This window comes from Aotus nancymaae, unplaced genomic scaffold, assembly GCF_030222135.1.
Source record: "Aotus nancymaae isolate 86718 unplaced genomic scaffold, 86718_ANA_hifiasm-v0.15.2.pri h1tg000016l, whole genome shotgun sequence".
Lineage (NCBI taxonomy): Eukaryota > Metazoa > Chordata > Mammalia > Primates > Aotidae > Aotus > Aotus nancymaae.
In genome coordinates this window covers 65,051,145-65,072,267 of record NW_026988428.1, presented here as the reverse complement: position 1 = coordinate 65,072,267, position 21,123 = coordinate 65,051,145, and the positions used below count along the sequence as shown (strand labels likewise).

Genomic DNA, 21,123 nt, shown 5'->3' with positions numbered 1-21,123 from the left:
TGTACATGACTTAATACTGTGCAACTATCACAAATATTTTCCAGGGATTGACATAATTCTAAAACACCTATTGTAGCTTGTGTGAATTTTTTAAAATAGGGAAAATATATTATCATTAAAGACATCCTATGTAGAAAATACACATACAGATGCAAACACACAAGCCATGAACAGTATGTTTTTCGATTTGTGTGTGTAATTGATTTATAGTTCAACTTGTTTCTATATCAGGAAATGTTTCTTAATTTTCTTTAATGAGCACAGGTTATTTTACATTAAACTACCATGAATTAAAATACTACCTAAACTATTTGACATTTTAGGAGACATTGATTCTTGATTCCATAAAAATCTGCCCTTCAAATAAATAGTAGATTATATGATAGTAAAACATCTGGTACAATCTTCATATTTTAATACAGTTTAAAAGTCCATTTGATTTACAACTTACTGAACTCTTGCTTTGTGGATATTGAACCTGGATAATCTGATACACTGTAGCAATGTACAAGTGAAGAGTAATACAAAATTTATAAATGGGAAACTGACCCAGGAAGTTCACATATTTATAACGCAATGTGTTAACTGCTATATAGTGGCATGAACACAATATAATAAAAAGTACAGCAAATAGATAGAATAGAAAGTGACTAATTCTTCAGGTATTTAAAAAAAGTATATCAAAGAGGATATATAGGAATGCATTTAGAGTAAGAGGGGATAAGGTACTTGACTGATACACAAGGTCTTCAGCAAAACAGATTCTAGTTATGTCTGGGAGAATTAAAGGAGGGCTATCCAAGCTTCCAGTGTCAGGTTAGAAGGAAAAGCAACCCCTCTGTGTGGGAAGGAAAGGGCTACTATAGAAATAACCATGCCAGAAGTAATGACAGTGCTCATGGTGAAATAACTGCAGGTAAGGCATGCTGTATGGCTTCAGGTTAGGTGCCTCGGAGGGAATGGCTGGAGAGGCGGCTATGGTAGAAGGCCAACTCAGGACTTAGGCAAAAGTAATGTGTGACTTGTAATGATAACTACACATTAAGTTATGAAGACACTGACTTTTGTGCAATGGGAAGTTTTCATCAACGAAAATTCAAGATTCAAGATTTAGTCTTCAGAAAGTAGCTCTGATAATCATAGAAAGATTAGCTAGGTTATGGCAACACCGATGGCAGAGAGCCAGTTAGTGACAGTTATGAGAGTCCAAACAAAAGATGATTACATCTTGAACAAAGAAAGGGACAGTTTTGGAGTTAAACAGAAGCCAATTTTTAAATGACGGAGCTAACAAACTAGGCAAAAAGATTAGAATTAGAGGGGAAAAGTGTTTTAAGATAATTAAACAGAGACCTGAATGAAGTGAGGATGTCTATCATGCGTGGGGAAAATCATTCTGGGCAAGAGAAACAGCAGGTAATATCTTTAAGGTATGTTTTGATGTAAAGCGTAATATAAGGAGGGAATGAGAATAGGGGAATGACAAGAATGAGGGAATAAGAATGTCAAAAATTTCTAGTCTAAACACCTGGAAAGACAGAATTGCCATTTACTATAAGGAAGCGTAGGGCAAGGGGAAAGAAATCAAGATTACATGTTTGGGCACCCTAAGGATGAGACATCTTTTAAATTCTCAAGCAGATATGTCAAGTAGGAAGCAGTATTTATGAAACTTTAGATAAGAAGAAGGGGTCGGGCTGGGTGCAGTTGCTCACGCCTGTAGTTCCAGCATTTTGCAAAGCTGAGGCAGGCAGATTACTTGAGCCCAGAAGTTCAAGACCAGCCTGGGCAACATGGCGAAATCTCATCTCTACTAGAAGTATAAAAAACGTAACCAGGCGTGGTGGGGCAGGTTGTCCCAGCTACTTGGAAGGCTTAGGTGGGAGGGTCACCTCAGCTTGGAAAGTGAAGGGTGCAGTGAGCTGAGCTTGTGCCACTGCACTCCAACCTGAGCAATGAGAGTGAGACCCTGTCTCAAAAGAAAGAAAGAGAAAGAAAGGAAGGAAAGAAGGAAAGAAAGAAAAAAAAGAAAGGGCTGAAGATACGAATCTGAAGAACCATCAATGTAGAGATCACATTTAAAACCATGAGATATAATGGGATCAGCATTTCCCAATCTTATAAATCCTGTGATAACCAAATAGCAAGTCATTTTTTAAAAAAAATTTTAGCATCGACACCCATACTCGCATATACATATGAATAGACTTATGAAATAGGTTAAAAATAAAGACTTTTTAAATTAATGTGTGAATAAATGAAACTAGGAGAGAGTCAATAATCTGGAAGAATGAGATTAACAAATTTGAACTCTAAAGGAACCTGAAAACACAAAGAGACAGAAAGTATGTATAGACAGATGATAACAGAGTCTTGTAATCAGTAATTGACATTTTTTCCAAAGTACAATAGCTCGGTATGATGACTGATACCAATTTTGACATGAATCCTCATTTCTCTTAAAGCACGTCAAAATTTCCCATTGACATCTAAGCAACAGAAAGGATGACCATTACCTAGGTGACATTCTATGACAGCAACCAAAAAGTCATTAGATGACATCAACAGGAATAAATTTTCTGAAACGAATGGCATCTAAAATAATAATTTCTCTCTTTTGAATTAAAATGCAAGAAAAAAATGTTTTGTCGGAGTTGTGAATCAGGAATTTACTTATTTCCCTTTTCAAGCCATGTGGAAGATGAGAGGTCTCCACTGTAGAGACCTAGAGGGAGAGAGAGGCAACTTCAGGGCAAAAAAGGGGTGGAGTGTTTTGCGAGACAAATGGGGCATAGAGAAACATCTTCAAAAGAGAATGAATTTTACTGACAACACAGTAACATGAGTTTGACAAGGTCCATCAGGCTGCGAACCAACTTGGGGATAGGACACAGATGGATAAGAATATGAGAGTGGGAGAGTACAACTGATTGCAGGTGCCTCCACTGCGGGTTAAGGGAATAAGAAGATTGGTTGTTGAGGGATACACAGAAAAGGCACACATTGAATAGGTATGTGTGCAGTATCTGTGAGGAATTGTACTAACAGTTAAGTGACCTGCTTCCTCTGTCTTTCTTTCCTTTCTTTAATGAAGTCATTAGGCTGACTGAGCACATGTTGTGATAATGAGTAAGAGGAGAAAGAGAAAGCAGGGATGGAAGTACAAAAGAAAGACAGGAAGTTCTTTTACGGAACCCTTTCTTGGCAGTATAACTTAATAAGCTCAACCTGGTAACCCTGGAATCCAATATGTCTTACCTGAAATGTGCATGTAACTCCTCATCACAGATGGTAGTAACCTCGTGCTTTTTGCTCCACCTAAGTTAATCAATGTAGGAAGAAAGCTGTGATGACACAAAAATTAATTACTTTCTTTACATCATCTTTCTTTCTTTGTTCAGTGATGTTTCAAGTTGTGTCTCTGGATGATCATTTGAAGCCAGTTGATGAAATGGTAAGTTACAGCTAGAAATATGTAGATATTTGTGCATGTTTTTGCTTCTTAAAATTAATCCATGAAAACGAGGCAGGCCAGTCTACGTTATTATTTCTACATTCTTATTAGCCTATGTGTTCCTCCCTTATCATCAAACTTTTTCCTTTTTTCTTCTTTCTCACTCTGTCTTTCTTTGGTCAACACAATTAAACATATTTCCTAATTACAAGTAAAAGTCTATAATTTACTGAATCCTTACTGCTTATAAAGCACTGTGCTAAGTAAGCCAAGAGTCAAAGATACCGAAGATACTCTTTCAGTCCCCAGAATGATTACATTAGAACAGAGGTTGTTGGAGAAGAACACAAATGAAGCAACATGCATCGCTATATTCCTGACATCTGGAAGAATAGGATACAACAGATAGTAGGCTCTTAATATTATACCATTATTAAATTATGTATTGAGTGAATTAATAATGTTATATAGAGTGAATATTTTATTTATGTATGTATTTTAGAGATGGAGTCTTGCTCTGTTGCCCAGACTGGAGTGCTGTGGTGTGATTATAACTCCCAGCCTTAACTTCCAGGCTGAAGCGATCCTCCTGCCGCAGTCCCCCAAGTAGCTTGGACTACCAGCAGCACCATCATGCCCAGCTAATTTTTTTTTTTTTTTTTTTTTTTTTTTTTTTTTTTTTTTTTGTGGAGACGGAGTTTTGCTATGTTGCCCAGGCTGTTCTCAAACTCCTGACCTCAAGCAATACTCCTGCCTTGGCCTCCCAAAGAGCTGACTTTAAAGGCATGAGCCAGTGAGCTGAGCCACAATAATATTTTATAATGACTGAAAGAGTGAATTATATAACCAGTGAATGAAAGCACTGTGGCTGCTTCGTATTTGGAGTTACCAGGAGAGGTATTATCTTAGGTCAACTTCTCCAGAATCAGATTCTGAGAGAGGGAATAATGGACAACTGAATTATTAAGAAAGTGCTGCCAGGAGAAACCAGTAAGAGAGTGGAGAGAAGCAGGAGACGGGAGGGAAAGAAGCCAAGCATGGGTGCAATTGATTTTGGACAGTCTTCAGCCTGACTGGCAGGAAGCTCTGGAGCATAAGTTACACTTCAGAGTTTGTTCCACTTTAGGAACTGAAGCTGGGCTTTTGTACTCCAGCAACAGGTAGTTATTGGCTCTGGGTACCCCCTAACATAGAAGTAAACCCCTGGGAACTTGACAGATGGTACCAAAAGAGGCCTCTCAAAAAATTCAGAGGTGAAAGCTGTTAGAAGTAAAACACAATGGAGCCGGGGAGGTTACAAAGAACCAGAAGAAGGGATCTAAAGGGGGAAGCATTGGCCATGCCTGATACAGATGTCACAGGGTAGGTGAAATCAAGGCACTCCTTAGAGACCAGAGATGATCAAATGTATAAATTAGGGCTAAAAGATACTGTAGGCAGAGAAAAAATGTTAGTGAAGGCATGTGGGTAGAGAATCAGGATTTAGGCAATAGTCATAACCCAGCTTTGCTGAAACTTAAAACAAACATAGAAAGTCACGGTGGAAAACAATTTGGAAAGGAAGCTTGGTGCCATGTTGTGAAGGCACTTGAGTTACAATTGGTCATAGAGGAGCAGTTTGTGTGTAGAGTAAAGAAATAACTTGACTGGGGATGTGTTTCAGGACCCCTTCCAATTTTTCTAGATTCTACTCTTTATTTACACCGGCGTAGTAAAGGGGGAAGTGTTGCTACCCATTAGGGAAAGTGAGGCAGCGTCACTTTCCCTAATGGGAAATTCAGAGAAGTTATTTCATAGATACTGATGTACAGTTAAGGAAGTAAATATATAGCGGGAACATGGTGATGGTAGTCTAAGACATAAGCAGGAGACTACAATCCTGCTAGAGACAACCTGAGAACAAAAGTGATTAATAGTGAAAATGTCAAAAGACAACGAATCATGACCTGGGAAAGACTGAGGTCTTTACAACAGGATACTTAACAAAGTTCATTTCGTGTAGTTTAGAAACCTGTTAGAACTAAGCATTCTTTTGTGGTCTCTCAGGTCAATCTGTCAACTAAGTGCAGTTACGAAGAAGCTTTGTAAGCTTACAGAAGCTGTGGGAATGGTTTCTCCATTACTGCCTTTTCCTCCTCCAAATTGTACTTCATCTTAACATAGTTAAGACATCATCAATTTTAATCCACCTCCTTTCCCTATCTTCTATAATTATGCCACATTCACTAGATTGTTGCTTCATTTTAATTCCCAGAGCAGGAATCTAATTTTTAGTGCTCCAAAGGCCTTGTATTAATCTAAATCCTAAATCACTTCCATATGATAGCATAACTTGGTTCTCCTTGGTTCATGGAGAATTTCTACTGCAATCCTTTGACAATCATCCTTGATTGGAAGCACCTTGGGGAAGTAAAGGGCTTCTTGAAAATAAAAGCAGTTGCAACATTATATAACTCCCTTATTAGTTCTCACCGCCCCCCATCATTACTTAGTGTTGTCAATTAGGCCAAATATGATTATCCAACTCCCTGCTTCAGTAATAACTACATTTGCATAAGAACAACAGGATTACCGGGCTGTTCCTTCAAATATGGGTCATAGATGAGAAGATCATTTGTACCGAATGTTTAAGGCAAGGAGTTTCCATGGCACAGCAAACTGCATGTGCTTATGTATAGAGACAGAAATTGATGTAGCATTTCCAAAAATGATGACAGCTAAGAGATTATGTGGTTTTATCTTTCCAAGCCAGTGTTTCTAATCGCTGGACATTATCCAGTTTGGTATTCCATTTAAATAAATAGATTCAATGCATGACTGGCCTATGAGGTTTGGGCATTCATAATAAATTTGACTACATAATCAAAATATAGTAATGATGCAAATTGGCTCATTATGAAATGAGCCAAGATATAAAGCATATACCTAGTTTCTTCTGCCCATCAGTCTTTTCTTTCATTTTCTGCAATTTTTTTACTGATGGTGCCTTTCTTTCCCTTTAGGTCAGTATTTTATAGAATATTGAAACATTTTTTTTTCCAGACAGTTTTACTTGCATCGAGAAGTTTCAAATCTTTCTTTAAACTTATCTTAAGACCTGGAACTACTTGTCCTCTAAAAAGAGGCCCTGTCTATGGACAGAGAGACATAGTATGAATCAGAAGGGAACATGAAGGAGTTGTATTATTGGTTCTTGGCTGGTTCATACACAATTTAGTGCAGACAGTCATTAGTAACAAGAGCAGAATCAGCCTCATTTTAATAATTATTTTTGGGGGAAAATCAAGCAGCTTAGAACAATGAACATAAGGTTTTAGTAGGTTCTTGTTCACTAGTTTTTTTAAATAGACCAAGCTCAGTAAAAATAACAACAACAAGACAAATTAAGTAATAAAAAATTTGTTGGACACAGTTGAAGCCATCTGCATTGGAAGTATAACAAATAGAAAACAAAAAGGGACAGTACTCTAAATTCATTTCTCATTATGAGAGTCTTATACAAATGGTTAATGTCTTCCCATGGCACCTTTAGGTAATATATTCTTTATTTCCTTCTCATGAGGAAATCATGAGAAGCTCGACTTCTCTTAATGCTTGAGTTAATGATGCAGCAGTAGCTTTCTTCAATACCATCTCAATAATTCACTGAGATTCAATTCCATGAATTTAGAACGACAAGTGGGGCCCTTAATTCAACTGTTATGTTTCTCAGTTCTAAGAATTCTGGACAAAGTTTATGAATCATATTCCTATCTCTAGACACATTATGTTTTATTCATGAATAAATGCTGCAATTAGTGGGAAGGAGCACTTAGCCACTCGGGAAATGGGCAAAGGACCCTACATGCTCATTTTTAAACTTCTCATCTGCCTATTCACATGAGGGCTTTTGACCTAGGAGTCTTTAATTTCGACTTGTCAGTTTTAGGGTCCTGAGAGGACGCGCTAAGGAATGAAAGTCAAACCGTTGACTCTGTAGGTTTAGAGGGGGGAAGAGTGGTAAACACTGGAGAGAACTGAGAGGATACAAAGAGCTGGAAGGAGAAGGAAGAAGTAGAGAAGACTCAGCAAGGGGAACTTGGGCAAATGCCGACATTTTTTTACTTGTCTGATAAGGAAATGGTGGAGTATAGGAATGGTCAAAAATCTAAGACAAAAAAATTAGTGCTAGATATAGAAATCAAAATTGGAGTATTTAAAAAAGAGACATCCAGCAGTGTAGAACGTTGCAGTGGCCAGAGTGAAGACTGACCATGAATTTGTTGATAAAGAAGTTATTATTCAGGCGGGTGGATCACGAGGTCAAGAGATCGAGACCATCCTGGCCAACATGGTGAAACCCTGTCTCTACTAAAAATACAAAAGTCAGCTGGGCATGGTGGCACACGCCTGTAATCCCAGCTACTCAGGAGGCTGAGGCAGGAGAATTGCCTGAACCCAGGAGGCGGAGGTTGCGGTGAGCCGAGATCGCGCCATTGCACTCCAGCCTGGGTAACAAGAGCGAAACTCCGTCTCAAAAAAAAAAAAAAAAAAAAAGAAGAAGAAGAAGAAGTTATTATTCACGTAAGAGAGCATTTTTATTATGTTCGAGAGACCTAAGGCCAGGGTTGCGTACTGACACTGCAGACTGTGTGTTATGAAAGAGAGAAAAGTAAATGAAAATTCTCAAAAACTAGGCAAATAAGTTTCAATATAATCAATAGATACTCAAACTTTCAGTCAGAAACCAGTGTTTGTTTGGGTTGTCCTAAATGTGTTTATATTTCTTAGCTTAATAATAGATTTGTAATTAATCTCTTCACTCATCTAGAGAAAAAAACCCTTGAGTTCATATATTAACATTATTTTTATTTTTATTTCAGTACCCAGTGATCACCCTTAAGGTAAGCTAGTTGAAGAATTGGTTTCTAATATTTTGAACATCTCTCCAAACCTCAAAATCAAAAGGCAGCTCATAGGGAAGATTGCCTATTTAAATTGTCACAGAATTATTTATTTCATGCAGACAGCCTCAAGAGGACAGAAGTGGGTTTCTGTCCCCCGACCCCGCCACCATGTGACTCAATTTGCATCCACCCACTAATATAGACAATAGGCAAACATGACTTTATTTCATTTAATGCTTAGTTATTGAATGTGTATAAATGTATACTTAATGTTTTATGCACTGGGGATAAAATATGGCTTGCCCTTAAGAAAGCAGAGATTGATAGAAAAAATAAATGTAAAAAATCACAGCTAGCTCTAAAATATACTAAGTGCCGTAATATGCAGCTGTGTGACCCCAGAGAGGAGAGTGACCAATTCTCCTTGGGGAATGTGAGAACACACTCATGTTTTGAATCCTAAGTAAGTTTAGAATTCTAAGTAGGAAATACCCTGCTGAAACTTTGTAATGAATAAAAACATCTAGCATGAAACAGAATACATTTTCTTATTCTTAGGATGCAGAAGGCAATCGAATACAACAGTGGATGAATAAGGAGTCTGTGGGAGGTATTCTACGACTCTCCTTCCAGTTAATCTCAGAGCCCATCCTCGGATGGTATCAAATCACTGTGGAGATGCTTAATGAGAAGAAAACATATCACTTCTTCTCTGTGGAAGAATATGGTAAATAATAGCAATGAAAACGTTACCTATTAGTAAAAAATTACAAAATCATTCCAGTTTTGCAAGGGCGGGATTATTAAATAATGTATTCTTAAGTGAGTATCTCTTCCTTTCCTCTCTCCCTGTTCTCTGTTACTATTTTAGCGTTCCCAATCTACTCTGATTTTTTATCCCCTAGTTCAACCCATGATCTTTTTGCTATTCTCTGTTAACCTAGGCTATCTATTTTATCTTCCTTTTGTGGTATCTGGAATCTATTTTACATGATGGTTTCTGGGATGTAAAGCACTTCTTATGAAAAGAATGGAATTAACATTAGTCATTAGTCATATGTTAGCCATTAGTCCCTTTATATTTTCTCATAAAATCTTCATGAAATTTCTATTGTAGTTTCATTATTCCTGTTTTACAGATGAAGATATTGAGAAACACTTTCTCAAGTTCAACACCTGAGAAGTGATGAATTTGAAATTCAAAATATGCATTTTTCTATCCAATTCCAAAATGCAGTTCTTACGTACTTCAGTGTCCTCCTCACACTGTTTGTTAACGGCAAACATAAGCAAAGATTGATGGTTTATAAAGGAGAAACAGTTATTTTGTGTGAATGTATTTATGTTAATAATATGTAATATATTCATTATCATATATAATATAATATATAACTTTTCTTTTTACTGGCAGTGTTACCCAAATTTCAAATGACTGTGGATGCACCAGAAAGTATCTTGGTTGTGGACCCTGAATTCAAAGTTAATGTCTGTGCCTCGTAAGTTGAAATTGTACACAATAGAATAATATATTCATAGAAAGCTATTAGAATGGGATAGATAACTAAAAACAGGTAAAATATAAATGTATAGAAGGTAAGGAAAAAGGAAGGTGTGAAATTTCTTTGCTGATTTTATACATTCTTTCATGCATCAATAATTATTTTAATAAAACACATGGTTTTAGGTAACAGTTTAAGACAACTGACTACTGTCTTTCTTACACACTGTTTTAGACCAGCTAATACAATAGCCACTGACCACATGTGAGTATTTAAGTTTTAGTTAAAATTAAATATTCAGTTGCACTAGCCACATTTCAAGTTGTCACATGTGACTAGTGGCCACTGAATTGAAGAGCATTGACATAAAACGTGGAACATTCCATCTGCCAGAAAGTTCCATTGGACAATGTCCTGTGTTTACAATGACTTCTCTCGATTCAATCTTTATATTTTACATGATTATAGAAGAAAACTGAAGCTCAAGACATATGATGGAGAAAACTGCTGTTAGAGTTAGAAGTGGCTCTAGGGTAATGCTGGTGCATACTGTGGAGGATACTAAGGGCAGACGGGGACTTAGGGGCAAATAGTGAGAAATAACATGTGGCAGGAGCAGCAGCCAGGCAGGTCAGGTTGCTTTCCCCTCTTCTTGTCACTAAGTTAAGCAGCATAGACAAGAGTTTATGTAACCAGCAATTACAGCCAGGGTGCAAACATAAAACTTTGTTTCCTCAAACCTGATGTGAGGATTTATTCTTTCTCTGACTCATGTGTACTACTTTTCCTTTTAATTTTGCATATTTAAAAATAAAAAGTGACCTGGTGTAGGGAACCAGCCCCTACACCCCACCGGTGGGCACCCTGAGTTCGGTGGTGACAAAGAAATGAGAAAAAGATTAAGAATGAAAGTGGGACGAGAGGACCATCACTTTGTACTGGAGGCAGTGAAGGCCCCCAGCTTAGGTTACCCACAGTATTTATTGGTTACAATCACTTTGAGCAGTCAGCAGATGGTGGGGTGAAGGTGAGGTAATAGTGGGGAGGGGGTGGCATGATGGTGGAACATTCTTCGGTGAACAGAAACTGATGCATCATTCTAAAGATTGCTAGCAGTGGCAGCTTTGTGGGAAACTGAAAAGCAGAAGCATGTGGTTATCTGTAGATTGCATTCTAGGTGCAGCTGGAGGGAGTGAATCTCACAGGGAGCCTACAAGTCTGATTACTTGGTATTGCTACAAAAGGGGTTTTAAGTCCTTGAGCATGTTATGTACTGTAACAGAGTCAAGGTCACTCTGCACCTGGAACATGAAGGCTTAGGGAAGTTTGCCTCCCCAGAGGTCTGACACAGTTAGTTGCGGTTTATTGTTCCCAGTACTTGTAGCCATTTTATGTAGACACTCTGTAAGCCCTTCCTCCATTGCTGTTTCCCCCAACAACCTGGTAATTTCTAGTTATTAGAAGATCTTCATTAGAGTAATCTAAAATTCCATGCCAAACTTCAAGGTGAAAGCTCCGCCTGTCCTCCAGCCTCAGTCTGCTTTAGGCTGGAAGTCTATAGCTAACTTTTTGATGTCACTACCTTGTGCTTCACCTCCGGAGATGGAGTGGGAGAATGCAGAAAAGGCAGTGAGTAAAAAGTCTCATTGTAGTTGGGTCATAGAGGCAGGGAATTTTCAGCATTGCTGGAAAATCCCCTGAGTTACAGAAATTCCCAAAGCCCAAATGTCTAGGTACTTCCCTATCACAGTGGCTGTGTGTTGGCTCCTTCGTCATTTTTACTGGAAAAGTATTGCATAAGCAAAATAAAGCACTCTAGGACAAGCCAGCTGGGAATCCCAAAACACTAAATGGTTGGGAATCCCAAAACACAAAAATATGAATCACTAAATGGTTGAAGACTCTAATGACTTGAAATCAAGGTATTAAACAAACAAAAAAAAGAGCAATACATACCTTAGAAAATAGTGGAACATCAATCAGAACAAAAATTTAGAAATAAGTTAAATTTATATACTCAGATATGAGTCAAGTATAACTTTTAAAATAATTAAAGACCTTGGAATTAAGCATATTATTAATTAAAAATATATGTATAGAAGGGCTGATTAGAAGAATGGATAATGCTGAAGAGAGAATTAGTAATTTGGAAGATGAAATTGAGGAATTGTCATAAAATGTAGCCCAGAGAAACCTACTGTTATTCCTTACAAGCAATTTTGTTGTCTATTTCAACCTTTTTAATTAAAATACATCTTTGCCTAAAGCATTCAACTCAATTTTAGTAATTATCATTGTTTTAGATTTTCTCCAGAAAATAAAATTTAAAGTAGCTATTTAAATGTTGTTACATTGCTGGTTCTTTTGTAATTTATTGTTATTATATTCTTCTACTAGATATACCTATGGTGAACCTGTGGATGGGAAGGTCCAACTTAGTGTGTGCAGAGAATCTACTGCTTATCATTCCTGTGCTCATCTTCTCAGTTCACTCTGTAAAAATTTTACCATTCAGGTAAGGGGTATATCTGCAAAATTATAAATAAGTTTGCATTAACCTTTTATCCTCACCTTCCATTTACCTTCCTTTCTTCTTATTTCTCTCTTTACACTTAAAAATACATACTTTTATTCTGAATTTCTTTTCCTATTTGTAAATTTTATAGTCTTCTTTTTTCATGATAATTTTCATTTTCTATTGATTGACAAAAAGCAAATTATAGTATCAGAAACTAAGTAGTAAATTTTGATTCTTAATTAAAAATGGATTTGGTTTCATATCAAAATCTACGCCGTATCTATTTACTAGGAACATATGTTCTGTTCTTTATTTTATACTTTGTGGATTTAGTCAGGGAGATATGATGATGTTTGTGTGTACTCAAGAGTATTCGATGCATAATTATTTTTCTCTTAATCTATTTTCACTGGAAATAAGTGTATATAGGAGCTCCAGATGAGAACTCTATCAGTCAGGGTTTCTAACCACTAAAGAGAAACATAACGCCGGGCACGGTGGCTCAAGCCTGTAATCCCAGCACTTTGGGAGGCCGAGGCGGGTGGATCATGAGGTCAAGAGATCGAGACCATCCTGGTCAACATGGTGAAACCCCCTCTCTACTAAAAATACAAAAAAAATTAGCTGGGCACGGTGGCGCATGCCTGTAATCCCAGCTACTCAGGAGGCTGAGGCAGGAGAATTGCCTGAACCCAGGAGGCGGAGGTTGCGGTGAGCCGAGATCGCGCCATTGCACTCCAGCCTGGGTAACAAGAGTGAAACTCCGTCTCAAAAAAAAAAGAGAAACATCAACTTTTCCAAACTTACAAAGGAGGAATTTCCTAAAGGATCTACTTGGAAGGTCGGAGAACAAACATTCAGAAAATGGACACAAACAGGCTGGTCTAGGACGTAGCAAGGCTTTCAGCTATAATCGTGCCAGAGTCTGACTGGCTAATATACAACTGTCAGCTGCAATCCCCTTACTACGAACAGTGTGATACAACTTATCCACACACACATGTGCACACACAGGCACGCACGCATACAGAGTCATATATTCCTGTTCTTCTTAGAGAATACTTTAGTTTGGAAATAATTAAGAACCTTCTCATTCTCTAAAAAAAATTTTGGACAATAAACACTAACAGTAGTCACAATTGTAATAATTGCTAACATTTAATGGATGCTTATTTTATGTCAGTCACTGAGCAAAGTAGTTTATGTGCATTTGATTCTCAAAACACATAGTACACTGTGAGGGGGTACTATTATCGCACCCTTACTGATAAGTGAATTAAAGCAGACAGAGGTTAAATACATTGCATATCAATAAATATATGTATTTTTAGACAGAGTCTTGCTGTGTCACCCATGCTGGAGTGCAGTGGCGTGATCTTGGCTCACTGCAACCTCTGCCTCCCTGGTTCAAATAGTTCTCATGCCTCCACCTCCCAAGAAGCTGAGACTACAGGCTTTAATGCCCAGCTAATTTTTGTATTTTTTAGTAGAGACAGGGCTTCACCATATTGGTCAGTCTGGTCTTGAACTCCTGACCTCATGTGATCTGCCCGCCTCAGTCTCCCAAAGTGCTGGGATTACAGGCGTGAGCCAGTGCACCCAACCAAGATCATATAAATATTTAAGTAACTAGTGGGGATGTATCTTTAAGGATATCAATAATACAAAAATGTTATCCACAAATTCATTAAACAGATAAATTTTGAGGTCTTTTAATATGTAAGGATAATTTTATTTAGAAGCTTCAGTGTTGAGCAAGACAGATCAGGTACTATCCTCATGGGTTTTGCACTTTATGAAGCAGTTGTAATCTTTAAAAGATGCACACTCTAGAAGGGAATAAATCAATACAAGTCAAGTACACAGTGTAGGTAGATCCCAGAATGCATTATCAAAGAAGGCTACGTTATATAGATGCCCTTGAGGAGACTTGAGAGATATGGGAATTTACAATATGCATGTAGGGTGGGAAGGGGTGAGGATCAAAAAACTGCCTATTGGATAATATGCTTATTACCTGGGTGGTGAAATAATCTGTACACCAAACCCCCATGACACGCGATTTACCTATATAACAAACATGCACATGTACCCCTGAACCTAAAATAAAAGTTAAAAAAATAAATAAAATTACACATGCCAAGCAGGAGTGCGAACTAAATAATTTATCTAATTATTCATCTTCAGTATAGTGGAAATTTTTCTAGACCTTTAACTTTGTGGAAATGGCTCTAAACCTTTTCTTACACTCTCAAGGATCCCCTGAAGTGGCACATGATTTTGACACGTCATCCACATCTTGAGAACTAGATTTCCTCATGTCATCATAAGGTGGAGTAGAACAAGAACTCCATTTCTCCCCAGTATCATAGTCCCGTAATCTATGGATACAATTTATCACACGTTTTAAAAATATTTGCCAATTCCTCCTGTTTAACTTTGTTTATTAATTGTGACACTTAAAATTTCACTTAGTGAGACATTCTCCCTTGTCTAGACACTGAGAGAAATTTAAAGGAATCTAATGTAAAAATCAACTACTTACTGAATGTTTACTAAGTGGCAGGCCCTGTGCTAAGCACTTTCCAGTTATTATCTAATGTAATACAATTCTACAAGCTCTTTATTAACATCCCATTTTGTAGGAAGTAATAAGTGGCAAAGCCAGGGTTCAAATCCTGGTGTTTGACTGTAAAACGTATGTTCTTAACTTCTACGTAAGTAGTCCCATCAATGTCCAAGGCACAGTAACAATATAATATAAAACTCAGTTTCAAAACTGTAAAAGAATATGGCTGAAATTACCAAAATTGCAAATATCATGTGTGAATACATGTGACTAGTGATGAATATGTTTATTGTGTACATTAACAAAATAATGTCACCATGAAGAGTTTTTTAAAACACAATATTGTAAGAGTATATATTTATTAAAAATTCAAATGTAAGGCCGGGCGCGGTGGCTCACACCTATAATCCCAGTACTTTGGGAGGCTGAGGCGGGTGGATCACGAGGTCAAGAGATCGAGACCATCCTGGTCAACATGGTGAAACCCTGTCTCTACTAAAAATACAAAAACTAGCTGGGCATGGTGGTGCGCGCCTGTAGTCCCAGCTACTCAGGAGGCTGAGGCAGGAGAATTGCTTGAACCTGGGAGGCGGAGGTTGCGGTGAGCCGAGATCGCACCATTGCACTCCAGCCTGGGTAACGAGTGAAACTCTGTCTCAAAAAAAAAAAAAAAAAAAAAAAAAAAAAAAAAATTCAAATGTAGTTAGAGGTAAATACATGAACTGAAAATTTAAATGATAGAAACACAATGGATTATTTTATAAAACTAAAATTTGGGTAATACAATATTCTTAAAATTGCTTCAGTGAGGTTACGCATTTTCCCTGTTAGAACTATTTCTTACAGTCTTCTTTTAAAATTTAAATTTTTTTATTGTTCTATTCATTAACTTTTCAGTTAGGGAAAGATGGCTGTGTCTCCAAGTTTATTAACACGGATGCTTTTGAGTTAAATCGGGAAGGATACTGGAATTTCCTCAAAGTGCATGCTCTTGTTACAGAAGATGGAACAGGTAATGCTCTCTAAGAGGTCAGACCCCAAAGGATATCACTGCCTCATTTGAATTCTTACCTGGTTAATACAGTCATTTCTTCTCCAAGGGCTCTTCTTTACATTCATCTGATTCAAATTCTGAATGTTTCATATATAAACCAAAATTTTTACACAGCTGTTGATGGATGGTCAATTATTAAATTTAAATAAGACTACTATAGAAGAATGCCAATTTATTGATTTATAATGGGAGTATTTGGTTTTAGATATAAGCATATTCCTTTTCCTTAATTATTCCATGGATAAATATAATTAAGACATGTAGCTGTGGATTATAAAAAATTTTTTGGTGAGCATAGAATTAGAACATGGTAAGTAAAATAGTTTGGGGAGAATATTTTACCAAGCCTCTGAAAATAAATCTAGTACCTACCCTCCTGACCAGAAAAATACTTATTTAAATATTTATCTCATGACTAGGAAATATTTCTTTATTTCCCCTCCCTCCCTCCCTCCCTTCCTTCTCTTTTTGGACAGAGTTTTTGCTCTCGTTGTCAAGATTGGAGTGCAGTGATGCAATCTCAGCTCACAGCAACCTCCGCCTCCCAGATTCAAGCGATTCTTCAGCCTCAGCCTCCGGAGTAGCTGGGATTACAGGCGCCCGCCAGCACGCCCAACTGTATTTTGTATTTTTAGTAGAGACGGGGTTTCATCACGTTGGCCAGGCTGGTGTCAAACTCCTGACCTCACGTGATCCGCCCGCCTCAGCCTCCCAAAGTGCAGGGATTACAGGCGTGAGCCACCCGGCCGGCCAAAAATATTTCTAATGACTAATTTCTTGTGTCTCCTGGACCTAATGCCCCTTTTCCCATAAGCACAGAATACTAAGTGTTATTCCTTGAAATGCTTTTTTCTGTGTTGACCACTTTCTTTCTCTTAATATAGTGTTTTTAAACTTATGCATAATAACTGATATTTCAGCAAACTTTCTGTTCATGAAATATTAAATTATTAATGTACTTGTATCAGTATTCAAAGTTTTAGAGGTATCTGTCACATCCAGAGGAAATTCAAGTATTAGACAAATGTTTAATTGATAATTAAATATATTTGTCACACTGAAATAAATAAATAATAAAAAAAAATAGCCAGGCACAGTGGCTCACGCCTATAACCCCAGCATTTGGGGAGGCTGAGGCAGGATAATTATTTGAGCCTAAGAGTTTGAGACTAACCTGGGCAACATAGTGAGACCCCGTTCTACAAAAAATACAAAATCTAGCTGGGTGTTGTGTCATGCAGCTATAGTCCCAGCTATTCAGGAGGCTGAGGTGGGAGCATCACTTGAGCCCAGGAGGTTGAGGCCGGCTGCAGTGAGCCATGATCAGACCGCTGCACTCCTGCCTGGGCAAGAAAATGAGCCTCTATCTCAAAAAAAAAACAAAACAAACAAACAAAAAAAAACGAAGGAACGAACGAAAGAAAGAACGAGAAAAAGAAAGAAAGAAAGAAAGAAAGAAAGAAAGAAAGAAAGGGCCTGGCGGGTGAGGAGGGCGGATCACGAGGTCAAGAGATCGAGACCATCCTGGTCAACATGGTGAAGCCCCGTCTCTACTAAAAATACAAAAATTAGCTGGGCATGGTGGCGCGCGCCTATAGTCCCAGCTACTCGGGAGGCTGAGGCAGGAGAATGGCTTGAACTCAGGAGGCGGAGGTTGCGGTGAGCCGAGATCGCGCCACTGCACTCCAGCCTGGCGAAAGTGAGACTCCGTCTCAAAAAAAGAAAGAAAAAAGAAAAAAAGAAAGAGAGAGAGAAAGGAAGTTTTACAGAAACCTTATAAAATAATGTTAAAAAACATGTAAAACTACGTATACCTTTGCACATATTGATTGTATGTGTGCATGTACACATATACACACACATAATCTCAAATATATTAATATAAATGATAAATTTCAAGGTAAATAGAACATGTAGGAAAAAGACTAAAATGTTAATTTTGGTTCTCTTGGGGATAGCTGATGTTTGGCACTTTGTATTTTCTTTAAGCACTTCCCTTTTTAATAATATATATATATATTACAATTCTTACTATTAATAAATTAAAGCACATGTTTTAAGCAAGCAGAGAGTAAAAGAAATGTTGTTAAGCAATTACCTAGGAATAATGAGAAATTAACGTTTACTAATCCATCATGAAGGAATGATAAATTAGTTGAATATTTTATAAAAAGCAGCAACACCAGTTGTCACAAGCGTTTTGTGCCATCTTGATTAACTTTCTTTATAAAAGACATCTGAAGAAGTACCTGTATATTAAAACTGCTTGGGAAAGCAAAGGGAAACCATTAGAAGGAATGGTGAGCCTTTGTGGTTTTTTTTTTCAGAAGCTCTGTTTGGATATTTTTGGGGGTGACATTTTCTTAATAATGCTTACTTGACTGCAGGTGTACAGCTTACAGACTCCAAGTCCATACACATAGACTCATCAATGGTGAAGATTAGTTTTAAGAATATGGATATGTCCTACAAACAGGGCCTCCCTTATTTTGGCCAGGTAAGAGAAGCAATCATTTTTTTTTAAACATACCTTACTCATTCATTCATTTGTTCTTTCATTTATCGATTAATCTTCCGACAGCTTTTCCTCAGAAATTACTGTGTAGGAATCTGTGTTAAGCACTGTAGGATGTCCTCCACTGTTGACTTTCACAGGTCTGTCCTGGTGTATACGTTTTATCAAGTTGTGCCTGTTAATAGTATCCCGCTTTACCCTCAAAATGACAATAAATTATATAGTCAATGTCAGAATTAGGAATTAAATGGTGGTGTAGAGAGGCACTTTTATCACTGCTTTTATGGAGTTTATAGTGTAACAGAGATAATAAGCATTTAACAGACAATTTTACAAATAATTCTTTATTGTAGTTATGATAGGGGCTATGTCAGTGAAATACCAACCATTTAACTACTCTACTTCAGGAGCTGGCAAACCACAGCCCATAGGCAAATCCCACAGAGACCTGCCTTGTACAGCCAGTGAGCTATGAGTGATTTATTTTAACATTTTTTAAATATTATTTTTAAACAATTCAAATATATATCAGAGACCATGGTGCTTTCTGAAAGAAGTTTGCTAAAATCTGGACTAAATGATCATGGAAAGTTTTTCTGAGGAAGTAATATTCAGGTTGACAGGAGAACACTAAAAAAGAAATACAGAAGTGGGTAACCTGGCTTTGATCTTACAGAGCAGTGGTTCTCAAACCGGCATCGGCATCACTTAAGGGACTTGTCGAAACAAATTTCAGTAAAAGTCATTTTATGAGCCAATTTAGATTGAAGTATGGCTTTGGCAAATAGATAATTTGATATATGTTAATTTCCATTACTGAATAGTTGTGGATAATGTTAACATAATTTTTTTCTAACCTTTCTCTTTGCTTTGTACATTTTTGCTTTATATATTTCCATGTTCTGTTACTAAATACATAAAACTGAGAAATATGATACCTTCGAAGAATATAAATTTTTTTCGAATATAAAATAATTTTCTCTAGACTTGGGAATTCTACATTTCCTCCCCCTTATGTTATTGTTACCCAAGATGATTTCTTGGGTTCCTGTTTGTCACTTGTATCTTTTTTGTGATATGTAAAAGTGTTTTCTGTGTAAAGAGTATTTTGTGTGAAAATGATATATTTTAGCTTCCTTTCTGAACTTAATCTTCTAAGGTTTTCGTTATTCATTAGTTTGTTTTATTCGATTGGCAAAGATCTCCAAATTGAGTATTAGAGATGATAATAGACTTTCTGGTTGTGTTTTGCATATTTTGGGGAATGCTTTTTAAAATTTAATCCATAAGCCTATTAAGCAACTGTAGAATTTTGTGAGATATACTCTACCAAGTCAAAAAATTTTCCTTTTTTAATTTACTAAGAATTTTCTATAATGTGTTAGTTTCTATATCTAGATATTTCTCATTAAATTTAGTTTTTAAAATAGGAGGCATAAGATAGTTATGTTCACTTATGATTTGAAAAATAAATCTACCATAATTTGTTTCCCCTTTTTTATTCCTAGTTGTGTTTGCAATTTTTTCCCATTAGTTTTGGCATTTGTTAATATCTTTATTTTTAATGTTATTTTAAATGATTTTCATTTCATCATTTATTTTTATTATATGTTTTTTCTACTTTTTTTCTAGCATCTTGTTATAAATACTGATTTTGAACTTCTATGTTTTCAAATTTATACAGTTTTTCCTAAGTACAACTTTCCTCCTCACTGGTGTTTTTCTATATTATTTTTATTTTTTAAATTATGGAAAAATGCACATAATATCAAATTTACCATCTCAACAATTTTAAGTTCAATTAAAATCATTTTTGATGATTGTATTATTTTTGTTTTTACCTAAGAATTAGAGTTTTAAGTTTTCTTCTCTAGTATGTGTAATTATGGTTGTATTTTTTTAAAAAAAGTAATTTTTTTTCAGTAACAGCTACAATTTATTGAGTACTTATTAGGTCTTAAGTATTTGCTAAATACATACACAGTATTCACAATAGCTTCAGGAAATGATAGGTGTATTTAAGTTTGGATCCATGATTAACAATTAGCTGAGTAAAAGCTCTTTTCTACCCTACAATAAGCTCAACATTAAAGACCGACATTCCAATTAATATAATTAACCCTGCATTTACAGAACTGTTTTCTCATAATAATGCACATCTACTGCTAAATGACTACTTTCAAAATTGCTTTCTTTTTCATGTTCAAAGAAAATTACATTTGCTTTCTTCTCACTTTTACAATGGAATACTCTTCAGTGCTACTCTAGAATCTATTAGGAAATTCTTGGAAATAGAAATCAATTAAGCCCTTTAATCAGAGCTTCTCTTCTTATTGAACTGCTTTGCAGGGGAGAAATGGCATACATTTACAAAATAATACTCTGCTGAAACACACAACACTGACTCCCAAGAATATTGATTACATACTATTTGTCAAACACTGTTACATGCTACCAATGTTAGATGCATCAGGACTCCTTTTTCAGTAACCATGGTTCTTGAAATCCTGGATAACTTAAAAAAATAAGAATCTGGCTAAAGAAATTTAAAAGTTCTCTGACTCTGAGCTGGACACCTTGGGAAGTAGAATATGGATACATCCCACCTAGTTCCCGGGAATACATTAT

The 21,123-nt window shown here is 36.5% G+C and overlaps 1 protein-coding gene across 2 annotated transcripts in view; it reads left to right on the top strand.

The window, feature by feature from the left end:
• LOC105731140 (ovostatin-like) overlaps positions 1-21,123 on the top strand; it is a 112,080-nt gene that overhangs the window by 43,012 nt on the left and 47,945 nt on the right. For both annotated transcript variants that reach the window (XM_064377479.1, XM_064377480.1), the window contains exons 5-11: positions 3,402-3,454; positions 8,317-8,337; positions 8,899-9,067; positions 9,752-9,836; positions 12,237-12,354; positions 15,824-15,938; positions 18,368-18,477. In XM_064377479.1, the coding sequence (XP_064233549.1) occupies positions 3,402-3,454; positions 8,317-8,337; positions 8,899-9,067; positions 9,752-9,836; positions 12,237-12,354; positions 15,824-15,938; positions 18,368-18,477 (671 nt within the window). The remainder of the gene's footprint in view (positions 1-3,401; positions 3,455-8,316; positions 8,338-8,898; positions 9,068-9,751; positions 9,837-12,236; positions 12,355-15,823; positions 15,939-18,367; positions 18,478-21,123) is intronic.